Source organism: Clytia hemisphaerica, unplaced genomic scaffold (assembly GCF_902728285.1).
Source record: "Clytia hemisphaerica strain Z4C2 unplaced genomic scaffold, Clytia hemisphaerica genome assembly, whole genome shotgun sequence".
In the NCBI taxonomy this organism is placed as follows: domain Eukaryota; kingdom Metazoa; phylum Cnidaria; class Hydrozoa; order Leptothecata; family Clytiidae; genus Clytia; species Clytia hemisphaerica.
This window is the reverse complement of record NW_027103974.1, coordinates 2,434,158-2,454,114: the sequence shown is the minus strand read 5'-3', so window position 1 is coordinate 2,454,114 and position 19,957 is coordinate 2,434,158. Positions and strand designations below refer to the sequence as shown.

The 19,957-nt window shown below is 35.3% G+C and overlaps 2 protein-coding genes across 2 annotated transcripts in view; one reads left to right on the top strand and one right to left on the bottom strand.

Moving 5' to 3' along the window:
- Positions 1-1,411: 1,411 nt before the first annotated feature.
- LOC136810711 (14-3-3-like protein) lies at positions 1,412-2,815 on the bottom strand. The gene has a single exon (XM_067067304.1). It carries the CDS (start codon positions 2,679-2,681, stop codon positions 1,887-1,889), a length of 795 nt encoding a protein of 264 aa, XP_066923405.1. The 5' UTR covers positions 2,682-2,815; the 3' UTR covers positions 1,412-1,886.
- Positions 2,816-10,208: 7,393 nt separating this feature from the next.
- Positions 10,209-19,957, top strand: part of LOC136810724 (lipoxygenase homology domain-containing protein 1-like) — a 47,770-nt gene continuing 38,021 nt past the window's right edge. Inside the window, exons 1-13 of the mRNA XM_067067325.1 lie at positions 10,209-10,384; positions 10,786-11,159; positions 11,508-11,687; positions 12,252-12,432; positions 12,824-12,938; positions 13,479-13,559; positions 13,915-13,963; positions 14,591-14,726; positions 15,274-15,418; positions 15,933-16,035; positions 16,899-17,028; positions 18,697-18,956; positions 19,646-19,781. Coding sequence (XP_066923426.1) covers positions 10,237-10,384; positions 10,786-11,159; positions 11,508-11,687; positions 12,252-12,432; positions 12,824-12,938; positions 13,479-13,559; positions 13,915-13,963; positions 14,591-14,726; positions 15,274-15,418; positions 15,933-16,035; positions 16,899-17,028; positions 18,697-18,956; positions 19,646-19,781 — 2,038 coding nt within the window. The 5' untranslated portion in view covers positions 10,209-10,236. The remainder of the gene's footprint in view (positions 10,385-10,785; positions 11,160-11,507; positions 11,688-12,251; positions 12,433-12,823; positions 12,939-13,478; positions 13,560-13,914; positions 13,964-14,590; positions 14,727-15,273; positions 15,419-15,932; positions 16,036-16,898; positions 17,029-18,696; positions 18,957-19,645; positions 19,782-19,957) is intronic.

Sequence of the window (19,957 nt, the reverse complement as noted above, 5' to 3'; positions counted from 1 at the left end):
AGAAGTCCGAAATTTAGCGCACTTGTTCATTTGGTGAAAGAATAGCTGGGGATGTTTTTTTCATTTTTAAGGGCGAGGTCGCGAGTTTTCGCTAAAACGAGGCTAAAACTTTGGGGCAGCCTGGAGACGTCAAAGATTGTCAGATTTGACGGAAATCTAGCACACTTGTTCCTTGGGTGAATATCTGGGGGTGTTCTTTCATTTTTTTCAACATGAGTTTTAGCACCAAAACGAGGCTGAAAGAGTTGAGTTCCAAATTCTCAACTTTAGTTGAGCTATAATCTGAGAATGTCTGTGTGTGTGTCTGTCCCCTTACTTATATTTTAAAACTTTGGGGCAGCCTGAAGACTTAAAAAATTATTGAGTTTCGGCTGAAATTTAGCACATTTGTTCCTTGGTTGATCAGTGGAGGGTGTTTTTTTTTGAAAATTTTAATTTTTGGGACATGGGGACAAGTTTCTCATCAATACGAGGCTTTGTTTATTGTTTCGTACTTAGGGCCTACGAATGATTAAAATACACTGAAGTTGAGCCCAGTGCGGTTAGCACGTTCGTCATTGTACAAATAATCTGAAGAAAATAATGAGCCACAGTCCTGAGAAGAGCGAGCTGGTAACAGACGAAAAGACGAACGAACGAACGGACATGAGGTAGGTCTAAAAACCTTAATCTACCGAACTATTACCTTTCTTGAGAAGGCGTCAATTTCAAGTACAATATTCACTTATTGAAAAGTGCATTGTAATGTTGTTTGTAGCACGTTCCATTACAACCGACGTAATATAAGAAGATTGAACTGATCAGTCATCATTACGTCATCACAGATAGAAGTGGTGTATCTAACCATATAAGGGTTAACCTGATGTTTCCTCTAAAGCTTTTCATCAAACAAACAGAAAGCAACTTAATACTTCTATTGCGGATTCACTGTCATTGATACTTTTTTCATCACTTCAAAACTTGCGAAATGTTTATGAACAGGTTATTTCTTGTATCAATACTCTACTCATGAAAAAGAAAGTTTTGAAAACATTAAAAAACGCAAATCACTCATTGATTTGTTTATTAAGATGACAAAATATCTAAGTCTTTCATATATCATTGTTAATTAATAGGTCAACAAGACTCATGAACCTCAAAAACGTTAAAAACGACTGAATTTTAAGAAATAATCATCAGGAGGGATTTTAAATGGAAGTATGATAAAAAATTATTCATAATACCGTATTACTTCGAATAAACGCCTCCCTTCTTTTAAGCGCCCCTCTTAAAATCGAAAAAGTTAAAGTAATACGGTACTCATTAGGCCCAATGTTAACTCTGGTTCTCGCTAAAAACAATATATGCTCCTCAAAAGCTTTAGCTAGCTGTTTTCTTTGGATTTTTTAAAGAAGGCGTAAACATAAATCAATTCAGTTTAAAAGTACTTTAATTTTAGCAGAAATGTACATATATTGAAACTTTTTAAAAACTTAATTAATTATTGAATTACTTAACATACAAAAAAGATACAGGAAATAAATTCAAAAAAAAATTCTCTAAAGAATCACACTTGGAGGTTGAAATAAGAACTCACAAAAATTTCAAAACTTATACTGTAATGGTACAAAATAAAAACAAAATGTTAATTGTTTGAAAGAAGCTCAAAAAATCTGATAGATTATAATAAATCCATCTGAACAAATCGAAAAATATGGTCGTCTAATTTCAAAATCCTAAGCGTACTAGAGGCGTGTCACCTCAATTTTGGAAACAGTCTCCATTATTGTTCCCAGATCTCAGCAATGTACATCCTTGGCACATGCTATGGTTTTCATGGGCACTGTCAAACCATCAAATGTTCAACTTCCATGAAGTCAAAATTCATTTTCATTTTTATCTCATTTTTATTTAGAGTCATCATCATTCTGGTGATCTTCTGAGGTCCAAAGGGTCAAATTGTCACGTAATAATTGCATGATCAAAGTACTATCTTTGTAAGAGTCCTCGTTCAAGGTGTCTAATTCAGCAATGGCAAAATCAAATGCTTTTTTTGCCATTTCACAAGCTTTCGCATGATCATCTCTAATTTCGTAATAAAAAACAGAGAAATTCAAAGCTAGTCCTAATCTGATTGGGTGAGTTGGTTTCAAGACTCCACGCTCATTAATACCATCTGAGCATGTAGTGAATGCGTCCTTGTAAGCAGCTTCAGAATCGTTGATGTATGCCTCACCATCACTTGGCGATCCAACTTCGGCAAGGTATCGGTAGTAGTCACCCTTCATTTTCAAGTAGAATACTTTTGACTCAACCAACTTTTCAGCCTCGTCAGCATCGGTCTCATTCTCTGCATCCGATGTTGCTTTTGGGATCAAAAACTTTGAAAGTAGATCTAAAACTTCTTTACAGATATCTTGAAGTTCTTTTTCAACTTTTTCCTTGTACTTTGTTGCTAATTCCAGCTTCCTTTCGTTTCCTGTTTCTTTGGTTTTTTGTTCAATACTCGAAATAACACGCCATGATGATCGTCGAGCACCAACAACATTTTTGTAAGCAACTGATAGAAGATTCCTTTCTTCTTGCTGGAGTTTACCACCAATTTCAGTAACTTTTTTCATAGCGGCTGCCATATCCTCATATCGTTCGGCTTGCTCTGCCAATTTGGCATTAGCAACGAGTGTAGTTTTTTCGTCAGGCATGGTAGCAAGATTGTACTTCTGATAATGATAATTCAATAATTTTAGAGTTCGAAGTACTCAGCAGTCAAGTCTTTCCACTGTAACAGCATGAACAACTTTAGCTTTAGTTTGGGTGTTGGATGAAACATTGAATATAAATGGTTCTATTTATAAAACGAAATCTATTGGCTCGCGTCTCTGAAATGAACCAATCAAATCGTTTTACAATACGTCACCGAAATGATGGAGGGAAAATCAAAAGTTTACCAGGCTAGTTTCCACAATCAACAGTCTAGCGTACTTTGTAAACATTCGAAATCCATAATGGCCGTCATAGTTACGATAAACTATACTACATTTTTTGAGCAATCTGTTGGGTAATCTAAGGCATGTGTAAACTAGCTGATGGCTTGGTATATAATGAATTTTTGTTATGATTTTATTCTTTCCTGATCTCTAATTTTAACTTTGCATCTCTTTTTATACAACCCCCCCCCCCGAACCTGAAACTAAAAGTGTGTGCTGTGTTATACAGTGTAGACCTAAAGCTCCAAAACAGCATCTAATAACATGAAAACCAGAATATGATTCTTCAATGGGAATAAAAACTATAAAGTGCACTTACAAACATCAATTTGTCAGATCTAACAAAATTAATAACCGCACTGTCATCATTGACAATAAAATAAACGATTTTCTGTCAAGAGCCTTGTAAACATTCCAACAACTTCCATCGAAATGATCTATCAGTGTAGACCTAAAGCTCTAAAACAGCATCTAATAACATGAAAACCAGAATATGATTCTTCAACGGGAATCAAAACTATAAAGTGCACTTACAAACATTAATTTGTCAGATCTAACAAAATTAATAACCGCACTGTCATCATTGACAATAAAACAAACGATTTTCTGTCAAGAGCCTTGTAAACATTCCAACAACTTCCATCGAAATGATCTGTCACAGCTCAGTCTACCATTTTTAGCGCGGTCCGAGGATTGAGCCGAGAACGCTCCGCGAACTCCTGCGCGGGTGAAAACTTCAATCTGTCAATCATTTTCTCAAGCGAAGAGTACGCGAAGCGATTCTAGCTTTGCTATAGTGCCGCGGGACATCAATGGATAGTATTCAATCATCATTATCCCTTTATTTTCATTCCTAGAACTTTTGCAAAAAAAAGGAAAAATAGAAAAGTTGTATTTTTTACTGCTCTATTCATATACTGAATTTGAAAGATCTTCTATGTGGCGTTTTTTTGCAAACTTCAAAAAACTGATTTTTGTCCCGCCTTTGCGGGACTTTGGCTTTAAGTGCTTGAGTGCAGCATAGGGTACAAAGTCCAAACATGCGTTTCCCGTAATTTTTGTATGAAGAGTTAGGTCTATACTGTCTATCACAGCTCAGTCTACCATTTTTAGCGCGGTCCGAGGATTGAGCCGAGAACGCTCCGCGAACTCCTGCGCGGGTGAAAAAATTCAATCTGTCAATCATTTTCTCAAGCGAAGAATAAGCGAAGCGATTCTAGCTTTACTACAATAGTGCCGCGGGTCATCAATGGATAGTATTCAATTATCATTATCCCTTTATTTTCATTCCTAAAACTTTTGCAAAAAAAAGGAAAAATAGAAAAGTTGTATTTTTTACTGCTCTATTCACATACTGAATTTGAAAGATCTTCTATGTGGCGTTTTTTTGCAAACTTCAAAAAACTGATTTTTGTCCTGCCTTTGCGGGACTTTGGCTTAAGTGCTTGAGTGCAGCATAGGGTACAAAGTCCAAACATGCGTTTCCCGTAATTTTTGTGTGAAGAGTTAGGTCCATACTGTTATATTTTTGAAAATATTTTCAGCTTTCACAAAAAAAGACTAGCCATATTGTATAAGGGTTGCGAAGCGATCCAGACTCCACCTCAATTCGCAAGTTGCTAGCAAAAAAAATAATAGACACTCTGATAAAACCCCAAAAGAGAAAGGGTCTAAGCCTTATAATACCCCAAACACACCACATAAACCTCGACGGCGCAACTCTCTGCACCTCGCGCAACGATCTTTCTTTCATTCTAGTTCTTCTAATGTAAATGGTGCCTTAAAAAATCGAATGATATTCGTCGAACGTTCGAACATTTTTATTCGAATCGTCTGTGTCTGAATGTCGAAATCATCAAAAGTAAACAAAAGTAAAAATCTATAAAAGATGGCTTGTTGTTGGTTCTTGGCCAGTTTTGATTTGTTTTCTTGAAAAATTCGCCAAATTTGATTACCTCCGTACCTCTTTATCATTGAATATCCACTTGGTTTTGCAAAGTAAGTTTAGTTCACTTTAAAAGTTATCTGGCACTCAGATGGTGAAATTTTCATCCGACACACTAAAGCTCTATCTGAAGGTCGGAAACATTTTCAACATCTGGAAGGTTTACATTGCGGAATTTGCGAGACCGCGTCAAGAATTTTGCAGCAGGAGGTCTGATAACCCAGCCCTCATTTTCTGGGATTGGCGGGTCCAACTGAAATATTTCTACGTTTACAGGAAAGGACTGTTGAACCCAACTGAGGATGTAGCACATCAAAGGCCAACTATCATTCCTCTCCGATGGGAAATTGGCCTTTCTTCAGAGCTTTAGCGTGGGCGGTCGCCAATCCACCATCAGAATAAATCAGATAAACTTTAAAAAGAGCACTCCTCCCGCCCGCGCGACCAGCAAACACACGTGCAAACACTTCAACCTGCGTATTATCAGCTTTTTTATTCTTACTGATAGCGCTAGATAATAATATTCTCTGGCGTCAATCAGTAACACGTAAATAAAGCCTGGGATACACGGGGACGAGGTTGCAAACACTTCTCATTTTTAAAAGTCAAGGAATGATGATGATCTTTTCTGTCATCTTTCAAACTATTTTTTTCCATTTAATAGCAAAATATACATTTAAAACCGAAGAGCCACTGTTTAGATGCTTGCGCCCGCGCGGCAATTTGATCAACTTCAGATTTAAATCTGTGTTTCGGTTTCTGGTATTTTTTTCCTGTTCACTGCTAGGGTACACCATTTTAAAAAGGCATTTTTCGCAGTCCTAGCTACCAAACTGAGAAAATTTCTGTGGCTTTAACCCAAAGCCTTCAAGGTCATTTTGACAAAATCATCGCTTTGAAGATGGGATTTATATAGCAAATTTTATAGCAAATTTTCGCATGGGATAGAAATTAAAGGTACGTGCACACAATGTAGCAAAACTGCTTCGCTCATAAATTCGCTTCGCAAAAAGTCTCTAAAAACTAAAGTCTCTCATTTGACTGGTTTCGCCGATTGCAATTGGAGAATTTTTGAAGGGGGTTAATATAAATCTTACAGATTTTTCTTACAGATTTTAATTTCTTTAAGATTGAATAGAGCTTTCAAGATTCTATGACATGTGCGGTAACATCGTCTTAGAAAAGTTCAGGTAGGTTTCTTGGACAAAATATTTTTTGTGGTTAAATTTAAGATTGGACATTATAATTTTTTAAGGACTTAAATCATTCTTGTGTAAATTTAAATTACATAAAACTCTCATTTTTTAGCAGTGCGTCACAAACAGCGATATTTCGATCACACGGAAGCGCTTCGTCAAAACACCACCTTTTTTGGAGTTTTGTCTCGTTGACCCAAACGCTTCAATCTCGCGTAGGCTTAGGGGTCAAGACTAGAACCCCCAATACGAGACATTTGCCTGACCGAAAAAAAATCATCATCATCAATTTTGTTAATTGTCAGAATCGTTTACTCACTGGAAATACGCAACTTTCTGAACTTTCGTTTTTGCTTCATTTTAAAAATAACGAAGATAAAAAGTTATCATCAATTCCGCAAGTTAAAGAAAGTATTCCAACTAGTCTACGAAAAGTGCGCTCGCGCGGCGAATAGAATATCTCACAAATTAATATATGCATAAAACTGACGAAATCCTTTCTTTTTTATGCTTAGGTGACGTCACCATCGATCCTTACTTGACAATGGAGAACCAAATTTGGCAATGCATAATTATTACAAGTGGCCGAGAAAGTTTGTGTGACGCAAAAATTGCGCGATAAACGAATCGCTACAACAACGCCAACTGAAAATTGAACCTAGGAATTTGTTGAATATTTCACTAATGAACTTTCTGTTTTTTGTAATTATTATAAATTCATAGTTTTTAAATACTTTTTTGAAAATCAAAGGACAATTAAAGTGAATTTAAGATGATTGGCTGGATATTGGGCGGACGGGCGTTTTGCACGTTCCGAGATCGGAAATTAGACGAGAGTATAAAAGACGGGGGCGTTTACTCATTATTATTATTTTATTTTTTTTCACAAATGTAAAATGAATTTTTGGTTTTTGAATTACTAAGGAAACATAATGTAATATATTATATTTGATTGTCAATGCCAAAAGATATTTCTTTACTTTACGAATAATCTGCTGTGTTGCTTCGCCACTTACCCCCTGATTGTTTTAGTAGACACTTCGGTCACGTGAATAAAAACACGCATTTATGTTGAACCTGACTGTGGACTGACCGAAATTGCAATTTACATAAATTATTGTGGAAGTGAACGCTTAAGACGAATGTTTGGGAAATCAAAAAGACAACTTTTGTAACGATGTTGAGTTTTGTTTATATGGCACTTTGTGATGGACTGTTTCTATTCTCAACTTAATTTGGAAAATGAGTACTGAAGAACCATGCACTGAAGGCTATTATAAATTTCAGTTATGCCTTGGAGGTGCACTAAGATATCAATGGTGCATAACTCATTTCATTTCGGAGAATTTTTTGTCAAAATTAAAAGTGCGAGAGTAATATAGGAGAATTATAAGTGTGTAGTGATTTGATTAAAGATTTTTTCAGATTTGGAAAGAAAAAACATTTATCTTGTTAAAATGTTAACGTTGATTAAAAAATATTGTAAATTTAAAGGAAAAATTTGAGTTTAAAGTGCATATTTTAACTTCCTTTAACCAACGTGGCACGTTTCGAAAGCTAAACTATTACGAGAGAAAATGAAAAAAATTCAGCCCGATAGCTGTCTCAGGTGGCTAGCGCTTTTGATTTTAGTATCCCCTGTTAAAAAATTTTCTGTGCCGTGAACATGAAGTTTGAAAAAGCGCAGCTGTGAGTACTCATTTTTAAATTTTGAGAAAACAAAAAGACATATCTTGGTAATTTTTTTGCAAAAGAAAGCTGAATAAATTTTCTTGAAGTTGGAAAAAGAATTTTTACTAAAAAACTTTTCCATCCTGGAGTTTTTTTCAAAAATCCTGCTTTTGTTACTGCCGCAGGCGCAAGCTTTGACCTCCCTACCTTTATTGTAGGAAAAATGAGGGGTCCTTTATTACAAAAAAACTGCAATTGAAAAGATGAACCAACTCATTAGTGACAGACATTTGTTTCCATGTGGGTCAAGAATTTTCCAGTGCCATAAGTCAGCGCTTAGTCGTGTTTTCACCTTGACGTCAAAAACATCTTCAATATCTTTGGAAAGAAAAGAGATAGTTGGATGCAGTTTTTTTACTTGTTTCCTTGGAGTCAGGTCAGGGAGCAAGTGGGAGCATTTGGATGTTGGAGTTTTATATTTCCAGCTTGTTTCCTTGATAATTTCTGATTGATTTAAAAAATGAATGAAAGGATTTGGAGGATTTAAAGGTAAGTCAGGGGGGGTGTACCAGAAGGTGGCATGTATCCTGGGGTGGGTGGGTGTTTGAGAAAAAAATTTGTCATGTACTACCTGTGTACTATAATTGGGGTGTTGGGTCCAAAATTGATTTTGATTTTTACTACCTGTGTACCAAAATAGGGGTGTTGGGTCCAACATCGATTCTGATTTTTACTACCTGTGTACCAAAATAGAGGTGTTGGGTCCAAAATCGATTTTGATTTTTACTACCTGTGTGCCAAAATAGAGGTGTTGGGTCCAACATCGATTCTGATTTTTACTACATGTGTACCAAAATAGAGGTGTTGGGTCCAAAATCGATTTTGATTTTTACTAACTGTGTACCAAAATAGAGGTGTTGGGTCCAAAATCGATATTAACAGTATGGAAACAAAAAGGCTCAGAAATTATTTGCTAAAATAGAAATGTAAAGTTGTTCTATTATAAATTGATCAAGCCAAGTTTGTCCAAGATCATTCTTCCAAACTTTTTTGAATTAATTGAAATCCTACCAGATCCCACTAAAATGAAGGTTTAGAGTCAATGTAAACATTCGAACATTCTAATTCAAACATTCGAACATCGAAGGTGCCAACTCTCACGCATTGAGTGTGAGACTCAAGCATTTCCACATGGTCTCACGCAATTTTTGAAAAGTTTGATTTCTCACGCATTTTGGATTTTTTAAAAAATTTTTCCTGTTTTTCCGATTTTTGGAAAAAAGTTTTCCCGATTTGCCGATTTTTGGAAAAAAGTTTTCCCGATTTGCCGATTTTCCAAAAAAAGTTTCCCCGATTTCCTGATTTTTGGAAAAAATGTTTACCCGGTTTTCTGATTTTTTCCAGGTAGTACCCGGTAGTAAATGGGGGGTATGGGGTGGTTTTGTTTTTTTACAGGTACTACCTGATAGTAAATAGGGGGTATGGGGTGGTTTTGGGATTTTTCCATGTAGTATAGTGTACTTCAGGGGTGGGTGGGTGTCAAGTTTTGAAAAATACCTTGTAGTACACATACATGCCGCCTTCTAGTACACTGACCCCCCCCCCTGGGTAAGTACTAATGCATGAAAGTTCATTTGGGTAAATTTTTCCTTGTTCCCCGCCTAAAATCCTGCCGAGTGCGCACCTTATCTAATGTCGACATCCCTCATCTAATCCTGACACCCTTTTTTAGAGTTGAGAATAAAAGGAAGGCCAAGAATCTCCAAAGCCATTTAAAATTAACAAACCGCAAATCATAGATAGCAAATAATGTGAATACACTACTCTCGCCAGGTAGGCTTTCACACCGCAAAAGGAACAAATCTTTGCGACAAGAAACGTGTAAATGCAATCCCGCGCAGATATAAAAAAATACAGTTCTTCTCCGGAAAATTGTGAGATCTGTTATTGACACTCAGTAACTTCGACATGTCAAACAATCGCGCACGTTGACGATCGTTGACGGTAGTGGTAGAGAGGAAGAAATTGTGATTCTGACCTTCCCATTATTCCTATCTCTGAAAAACAGTCTCGGAATCAGAAAAGTTTGATAATAGGTTCTAGATGATATTTGCAAAATTTCATGAGCCTAGCGTTGCATATGTAGAAAAAGCTAAATCAAAATTTTAAAGTTAGGCTCGTTTTTTTTTACACACCCGGTATTTCTCATTATAAAGTAAAAAATACATTTATTTCTCAAAAATGATTGCAAGCAAAGCAAGCTTAATTATTATAGTAAAGAGTTGTCTTGGACAATACTGGGATGGCTAGGTTGTCACTAGTTTGATCATTTTTAAATAGAGAGCCACTCCATTTTAGAATTAACAAATTCCTCATTAACATCAAATGAAAGGGCACAACTCATACTGCATTTAAATATCTTTTACCTCCAGCATATTATTCTAAATAAATTTTAAAAATGGCCAGCTCAGAAGCAATGAAAACGCTCCTTAGTGATGATGTGCCTTATCGTGCAAGAAGACCAATGACTGCAATGAATAATAGAACATCTTATAATAATTCAATGCAGAATAGAAGACCGGTGACTGGCCATCATTGCAGTAGAGGTAAGGATTATATAGGCCATTTCACAGTCACAAAGTGTAATGAGTAATCAGGACCACTGCGCACTAATGACAACATACAATTGGTCCAAAGTTTTGAAAATTTTTGAAGATTTTTGCATCTAACCAATGTGAAGCCGTTATCGGCGCAATCAGTCCTGATTACCCATTATCCATTTCAACTGTTAAATAGCCTATTCTCTTTGCTTGTTACACTTATCTATCAAAATCACCATCAATTTTACAATTCTTTATGTTAGGCAACTCAGATATGTTTGTTGCTTTTAATTAAAAAGAGTCACCATACTGTGAGTCCAATTGATATAGAAATTATTGGAATCTTCGGTGATCAGTCAAGTTCAATAAATAATATCTGTAATAATTTCTTGATTTTACATCTCTAGATGTCAACCCACCATGGATTAATCCTAATGCTGTCCCGACAGGCCCCAAAAAGAAATTTAGAACTTCAATCAAAACACGTCCAATCCAATCCAGAACTAGTCAAGGGGCACCTTATGCATCTAGAGTTAAATCATCAAATAGTAACTATGATCAACCCAAAGTTGTCAATGGTAAAGTGTTTACAAAGCCAGATTACAATTCTCTGGATGATCCTTATCTGAATGACTACTTTGCACGTAAACTTGGGCAGTTACCAAAATTGACTGATAAAAAGAAGAAAAGTAAATCAAGAAAACGGGATAAGAGTGTTTATATTGCATACAGTGTTACCGTTATTACTGGTGATAAACGAAATGCAGGCACAAATGCAAATGTAAGGCTTCTGTTATATTGTTACTGTGTACAACAAGTAATATTAATTGAGAAGGAGTGTTAAGTTTTATGTTCCATACTAGCAATTTCACGCTTTACAAATAATCATCAGAAACATTTGAAAAATATCTGAGTTTTGTTGTTTGAAAAAATATTATAGGTAGAGCAGTTGTTCTTTGTGTGAATGTGAATGCTTTAAGTAATTTGTACATTATGTACCAACAAACATGTCATAATTCTGATCCAGTTTGTTTCCCTTTTTAAATTTTACATTATGCTTACACTTTCCCAGTTCTTGTCATAAAGAATGATATGAAGTGAGATGTTCCAAATTTTACTGAATTTCCAGGTGTTTATAAATTTGAGAGGAACACTCGGGCGAATAAACAAACAGCATTTAATGAAGGAACTCGATGCAGACGCAATGGAGATAGATGATGATGAAACTTTCCAATTCAAACGAGCAACAAGTGAACGGTTTACCGTCAGTGGTGTTGATATTGGTGATTTAATTTCTGTCGAGATTGAAGTAAGTTCTCAGAATGACAAACATAGATCAAACTGAAAAAATAAAAATCTAGTTGGATGGTTTTCACAATACAAATAATTACAAAAATCCTCAATATCTTCTGAGTGGTTGGGAATCAGATTGAGGTGATAAAACAGTTTTAAGGTTGCAACAGACGTTTATAGGTTAATCAGTTTCGAATCCTCATTTTTCAGACATTGAAAACCTTCCTTCCTTGAATTTGCTTTAAGCTACTTAGGATATTACTGCTTACTGCGGGTAGCAAACAGGAAGGAGTATCTCAAGAGCTACATACACTACACAATATATTGTCAGGCAATATTTGATGATATATTGCTGGAGTGCAGGCATTATATTGAGAAGGTGTCTACAATATATTGTCAGCTTATGCAATTTTCCATAGGGGATTGTTTACAGAAAGAAAATATTCCTTTTCATAATAGAGTACCTGTTATTTATATCGTACATTACGGTCCGAAAACGATATTGTCAAATATTGTTCGTCAATATATTGTGTAGTCTAAGTAGCACTTTAATTTCAGTGTTCTGATCGTTTTCTTTCAGCATGATGGGGTTGAACGTAATCAAAGTTGGTTTTTAGAAGAAGTATCGGTCAAAAAGTATGAAACAAAACAAACATGGGTTTTACCATGTAAAAAATGGTTGTCGCTGTACGAAGATGATTGCCAAGTGAAAAGAATATTGAAACCTCTGCCACCTGAACAAGCAAGACCTGAAAGAGTGGGTAAGCAACATTATTATATAAAGATGAAAATTTCTAAACAGCAGGTAATCACTGTTTACACACAAATTAATTTGAGTGACAAATGTATTTGAGTTCATAACAATTACATTCTTTTTTGATGAAGCTTCAGAAACTAAGTATGCTCTTACCTTCCTTGTAAATTTGTATATTTGGACTGCCTTATCAAAGTAATACGTCTTATATTATCTCCTCAAGCTTCTATATTTACACTTTTTAGAACAGCAGAGTGACAAATGTGATCTAGAATAACCAGCATTTATGATCAACAAATTGAGAACGGTAGATTTACCATCGTTCTTAGTCAATCAGGATCTAGACAAATTCAGATTTACTTGCACATTATTAAACTCTATACTATTTTTCCTCTCAGTGTATGAAGTTGAAGTACTAACAGGAGATGTACGTGGTGCAGGTACGGATGCTCATGTCTTTATCACTATTTACGGTGAACGTGGAAACACAGGACGCGTCCAACTCGTGAATAGGTATGAAAACTTCCAATTTCCTACCATTAAACTAAGATAAGCTAACCAACCTAACCAAACTAACTAACTAGAAACTAACTAACTCACAGTTGTTTCATACTAGAACAATTTCCTGGCAATACAATGTATTATATCATAATAAGATTCGTATGTAAATGTAAAATTATCATCCTTGTATATTGATATTCATGCCTACTTTTTAATGTTGATGTTGTTATGTGTTTTTAACAAAAAAGTTTGGTCGATATTCTAACCAAAGTGTTTTTTTACAAAGACATAAGGGTTCGATGGCCTACATATTAAGAACAAGCTAAGAACATTTTAAGGCTTTGCAGACTCACAAACACCCGATTTCTTAGGAAAATGGACACGAAATACTCACGAAATGGTAAAAATAAGAACATGTTAAGAACAATTTTAGGTTTAAAACTCAAAAAGTTAAGAACATCCGAAGGCATCTCAAATTTTGGATGTTCTGATAAAAAATACGTGTAGATATTATGTGCACTGAATTATCTTTCTTTTGGAACCTTTTTTCAGGAATGTGGATACATTTGAACGGTCAAGGACGGATCTTTTTAAAATCAAAGTCAAATATCTTGGAAAACTACAACGTATTTTGTAAGTGAGATCCCAAACTTTCAACAAAGCATTTATCCCTAGCTAGTCTTGTTGTGTTATTTTTAAAGTTCTAATATAGAGAATCGTTTTACCAATACTGTAAATATGCTGCTCTCATTCGTCAGTTAGTTATTACAGTTACAAATAGTTAAAAATGGCATTAATGATATCACTGCTTCAAATAATGGCTAAAAATTGAGCTTTTGACAAATGAGGCGTCAATAGAACCGATAAGGTAATAGAATTGAACCTCTTTTATAAGTGTGCATAACAAATTTAATTCGACTGTTGTTATTAACCATTATATATTTAACGAAGTTTACCAAAAAAACGAACATTTTTTTCTGTCTTTCAGGATTGAACATGACAATACAGGGTTTGCAGCAGGCTGGTTTCTTGATCGAGTGAGTGCCTTTCTTTCACCTGGAACTTGATTTTCCATTTGAAGCTCTCTTATATAACGTTCTACTATTCGCCAACCTCCTGTTTTCGATAAATTGAGACTCGCCGAAAAATTTCCTTAACAAACGTAAATGATGCTCTTTCATTGTATACTGAATTGTGGTTAGAAATCTCGTAAATCTTTTATAACTTAGATTTGAAAAGAGTTAGTAGTATCTGCTGCCAATATCTCTTTGTTCTAGATATTTTTTGCTTTAGTTCTTTCGGTACTGTAACTCGCGGTCTTTTGCGGGAGGGTAGGAGCCTTTAGTTTGTACTGTTTTTTGTCACCTGATATAGATAAAAAAATCCAGATATATGGATGAGGGAAATCAGCTCTCACTACTTCCATGTTCCTCGATACAGTCAACTCTCTCTAATTCGAACTCTACTCTTTGAACCATTCTATAATTCGAAGTGAAATATCGTTCTCCTCAGCCGGGAAGTAGTATAAAATACTCTCTGTAAATCGAATCTTGATCTAATTCGAAGGAAAATCTTGTTTCCTTGAAGATCAAATTAGAGAGAGAGTCGATTGAACAACCATTCCACTACAAGTCCTGAATTTTGTCTTCTCTTTATTGTCATAGGTCACTATCACCAATTCAGATAGTCCGAAAGAGAAATGGTATTTCGTTTGCAACAAATGGCTTTCCAAAGATGATGGTGATGGTGAGATATCTCGCCTTGTGCAAGCGACCAAAAGTCTTGATAATCTAGCTACAGGTAAATGTTTACTTCTTCTGATGCTTTGTACAGTACGCTATCTTTTTCGGCTCCCCTTTTTATTACACGAAAAGAAAACAGATTCTCAGAGCAAGAAAAGGTATTGTCTGTAAACAGATCTGATATCAACGGAAATTTCGAAATTCATTGCCGTACTACGCTACGTAATACGTGAGATGCACTCCTCTGGTACAAAGTAAAAGGGGTATCGAAAGAAATCGTCAACCATGACTGGAGATCTATGCTCGTCTATGCCAGATTTAACCGCCTCTATAGGTGCTATCAAATGGTGCATGGGTCGCGATATGCTTTTTCCATTAGAAAATCTTGAAAATCAGCAGACAAAATAACTGCCAGTAAACTCTCTCTTATTCCAACTTCTATTATTCGAATATTTCTATAATCCGAACTTGTTTCCAGTCCCCGTTAAGGAGAAACCCTCTTAAAACACTTTCTATACTTCAAATCTCTCTGTAATTCGAACAAATAAGATTCCCCGTTCGAGTTCGAATTACCGAGAGTAAACTTTATTTTTTTCTCGTTTCAGCACACAAATACACAATTTCAACGCACACTGGAGATGTGAGAGGTGCTGGGACTGACGCAAATGTATTCATCACTTTGTTCAGTAAAGACGGGAATTCGGCAGAAATGAAACTAAATGATTCCAAAAACAATTTCGAACGGAAAAAGTAAGACGTGTTAAGTCTCTTATTCGAACGCGAAAGTATGAATTAGTCTAAGTTGCAAACCTTTAAAACACTAGGTAGTGTACACTCTAATTTAGAGAGCCGACTTTCTGCCCTGCCTATTCTAGTAAGTTAGCAGTTGGCAGAATGCTGGTAGTCATTGCATTGACTCTAGACATCCATTTTTTTTTAATTCATGTATCTGTTTTTTTTATTGTGACTGATTTGTATAGATCCCGACTGACCGAGTACGATGGTAAATCATCACTCGTCATGGTCCTCGATTTGGCGGGTCAAAACTGTGGATTATTCCACATCACTTCAGTCCCTTTACCGTCCACAAAAGTGAAAATACACAAGCTCGCTAAAAATTAGAAAAGGCATAGGCGAAAAGTGGGCCGCTTAAACCAGAGTTAAGTATCGATTGCTAATGCACAATTTCGCTAAAGGATGTCAGCAGTCTTCAGCTTTTTCTCCAACGTACGTAATTATTTATTTCTTCCGTTTTTTTCTGCAGAGTGGACACTTTCAAAGTTGATTGTCCGAACATAGGAGGTTTGACCAGGGTTCGAATACGTCATGATAATAAAGGAGTGGCAGCTGGTTGGTTTTTAGATAAGGTAATGCTTTTATTCCTCTCTTTATCTCATGAGTTACGAAAATGAAAGAGAACGCCATATTGGTCGTAATTATTTTATATTTGATTAGCTACTATTCATATTTCCTTGCTAGTTCCAGACCTTTTTTTGTAGATATCGTGTGAGCACCTTTTTACTTTAGCTCACCCTCTTCTTTCTTGGACTAGGGATGTGTTCAGATGTGTTTAAAACTTATATAAATTCTTGTGTCTTATTTCTTTGTCCTAATTCCAATGTCTAATGCCTGGGAAAGATTAATTTCAAGCTCTGTTTTCAAATGTTTCAAACAGTCCTGTAAATAGCCATTTTGTTTGAGATTTTTCAAAATTTTAATGAGACCCTCCGAAAGCAGTGATGAGTTGTCAAAGGCGTCAGTGTCTCAAACCAGAGGTTAGTGGTTCGAATCCCCGCTCCCTTCCAATGTTGCGTTCAGCTCATAGATAGCTGAACTGACTTGCTGAGAACCCCCTAAAAAATCAATCGAAATACTTCTAAAAGTCCTAGATTATTATCTACGTGAAATATCGACTCTATCCCGGTACGTTTCTAATAATTGTTCGGCTTCACTTGCTCTAGCTCTATGTTAGTAACAATTTAACAATAGTATCCTTTCAATGAAAGTACATAACTTAAAAAGTTTCGCGCTTCTGCACTTGTTCAAATGTACGACATGTTTCTCTTGTGCATTTGAACTAGTGCAGAAGCACGAAATGTACTTTTATTGAAAGAAAACTATTTTTACTTGGCTCTGGTATCTTTTTGTTTATCATCGAACACCTTTAAGTTTGATTTCATTGCAATGATTTATATACAATTTACAATAATACTAACCATTATCTCCACAGATCGTGGTAAAAGACATGGCAAACAATACGTTTGAATTTCCATGCGCTCGCTGGCTTTCTGAAAGTGAAGATGATGGGCAAATATCAAGAGATCTGGTTCTTGCTGGTGACCATGAAAACTTTGTTCCAGGTAAAATTGCTCAATAATTACAAATTGTTCTTTGATGGCCACAAATATTGGTACCAAGTAGTCGTCTAATAGTTTAGGAATTTTCACTTGATTTGAAAAAAAATTCTTATTCCAATTCCCAAAAGTTGATTTGACATAAAATAAAGATGAAACCTCCAAATGTTACGGTGTATAGGACCTCTTTGAGTGAAATCAACATAAGTCTATCCTGTTAAAAATGCTTTCAATCTGAAATAAAAAGATCAAATATCGAGTGAAGCATTTCTCAACACTTTCCGTTTAAGTAGTTTTGCAGAAACTTGTTTTCAAAAGTTAGCAAGTATGAATGTTTTCTTTATTATTCAAAAAAACATTTCAACAAATATTTTTCAGCATAAGCTTTTCGTTTTATTAAAAAACATCATCAGTGCATATACAAGTAAAACGTTCAAAATAAAATGTTATCAAATTTATAAAAAAAAGCTAAAAGTAGAGATAATTAATTGCACTAATACTCATGAGAGTATACAAGGTATTGTTGCAAATATCTCTAGGTAATTCCATGTCTAAAAAGTTGTAAAATTTTCGTTTCAATTTGATTGTTTAATGACGGGTTTTTAATTGCTATTATTGAAGCTTCAAGATTCTTTCTCTCTCGGGTATGCTTTGGAGCTGATGAGAGAATTCTCCAAGTAAATGCGTGATCATTGTTACTTTTTAAGTGTTTTGACGGTTCAGATTTTCCGTTTGATGAATCATGATCGGCCCATCTAATTTCAACATTTCGAACAGTTTCCCCCACATATGTCTCACCACAGCTGCATTCGCCGAAATAAATTTTACAAGATGGTGTTTTTTGATAAAACGAAAAGCTTATGCTGAAAAATATTTGTTGAAATGTTTTTTGAATAATAATTAATTTTCTGGCTATTTTATTACATGAATGTTTTCGTTGATTGTGTAGACTGGAGTCGTTTATAATGCGTGTAATACTAATAATACCAATACTACTAATAATAATACGGGATTTAGTTTGTATAAACGACTGGAAGAATCCGGTGTTCCAGCCTTATAGATACAGGGGCTAGCTACGCAGAAACTTGCGTAGCGAGAAAACAATTTATCAAGCAACAACAAACTCTCAAAACGAAATCAACTCAAATGAAAAACTTTCAATACACAAATCCACACATATTTTTTTTCTCAAGAATTATTTTGAGCAGGAAAAAATTATAATTGCAATATTGACACTTTTCTTTTGTTTGGAGTTAGTGCACAAAGGTTTCTAGACGACTAAAATTGTTCCATTCATTACTTTTTGCTTTATTTCTACTATGTATAAATTAGTCGTCTAGCTTGCTAGACTATTGATTGTGTTATGATCACTGAATTTCCTAGTGCTTAGCAGATTATAACTCATATGGAAATTTCATTCTTGACCTTTGAAAATCTTGATTAATGATCCAGCCAGGAAAAACTGCTTACCGAAAGAAATTTACTTTGTCTATTTCTTTATCTACTTTTTTTCGGTCAATGGGCTATTCCAGTAAAAATTTGTGCCCCCGATGTCGAGGAGGTCTTTTTTAACACCTCCTCAACATAGGGAGTACAGACTATTTCTGGAATAGCCCAATAATAATAATATATTCTATCAACAAATTCTCAAGAAATTTTTTTTTTAACTCTCAGGTCTTCTTTATAATCTTCATATCACGACTGCTGACGTTCGCGGCGCTGGAACCAGTGCAAAAGTTTACGTCATTCTATACAGTGAAGATGGTAGCCTAAACAGTGGTAAACTATGGATTCGGAACGGCAAAAGTGATAATTTCGAACGTGGACGTACTGACTTGTTTCAAGTTGAATGTGCAGAGCAACTGAGTCCGGTACACCATCTGACTATCGGGCATGACAATTCGGGTGTGGGTGCCGGATGGAATCTTGAAAAGGTTAGAGAATGACTTTTCTTTGAACTTTTATCATTTCGTTAATATCAGACCTGATATTTACGGAAATTTTAAAATTTATTGCCGTACTTTGCTATATTTTATACGTGAGATGCACTCTGGTACATAGTAACCATTTAGAGGCTGATTTCATTATTTACAATACTGCTACACTTAAATGATATAGAACTAGGAAAGTACTGTTCTCTGAAGTCCAAACTCTCCAAATCAAGAGAAGAGGAATAAAACCATTACCTTATCTAAAAGCCAACCAGCAGTAACTCCTTTATTATCATGACGTATTCGAACCCTGGTCAAACCTCCTATGTTCGGACAATCAACTTTGAAATTGTTTATTAGAGAGATTACCAGTTTATAGAAATATTACCTTAGGGAGATGATTTTTATTTGGGGCTTGGGGTCATTTTAGGCGCACCAGAATTTGTTTACATACACTAAGGTCCCGAATAGTAGACTGGTCCGAATAAAAGGGGGTTGGAAATTGAACCTCTAATAAACAAAATAAGGTGATTATAAGCTGAAAACAGGCTAATTAGAGCAAAGCTTGTGATAGCTGAAAATATTTTCGAAAATAAATAAACGGAGGGGTTCCGAAAATCTTTCGAAAATTAATAACTGCCTGGGGACGTTTATTTGAGACCTTATAGTAAGAGAAAACATTCTTGTTTCAGGTTATTTTAGAAGCACCCTCCACGGGAATTATTCAAACTTTTTTCTGTCGGCAATGGTTAGCTGACGATGAGGGGGATAAGCTAATCGAACGCGATTTATTCGAAGATATCGACTATCGAAAGCAACGGGAAAAAAGTAAGAGTATTGTTTTTCACTTTTGAATGAAATTGACATGACAAAAAGGCAAAAACTTTACAGATTATTATTGAATTCTTTGGGCATTTCGTTTTATTGACTTGTATTTCATATCTAACACAGGGCCCACGCCACCGGGTAACAGTTGGACTGTAGGGGACACCCAATTTTGCCAT

Excerpts from the sequence above, each read along its gene's own strand:
- LOC136810711 (XM_067067304.1), bottom strand. The coding sequence starts at position 2,681 with ATGCCTGACGAAAAAACTACACTCGTTGCTAATGCCAAATTGGCAGAG.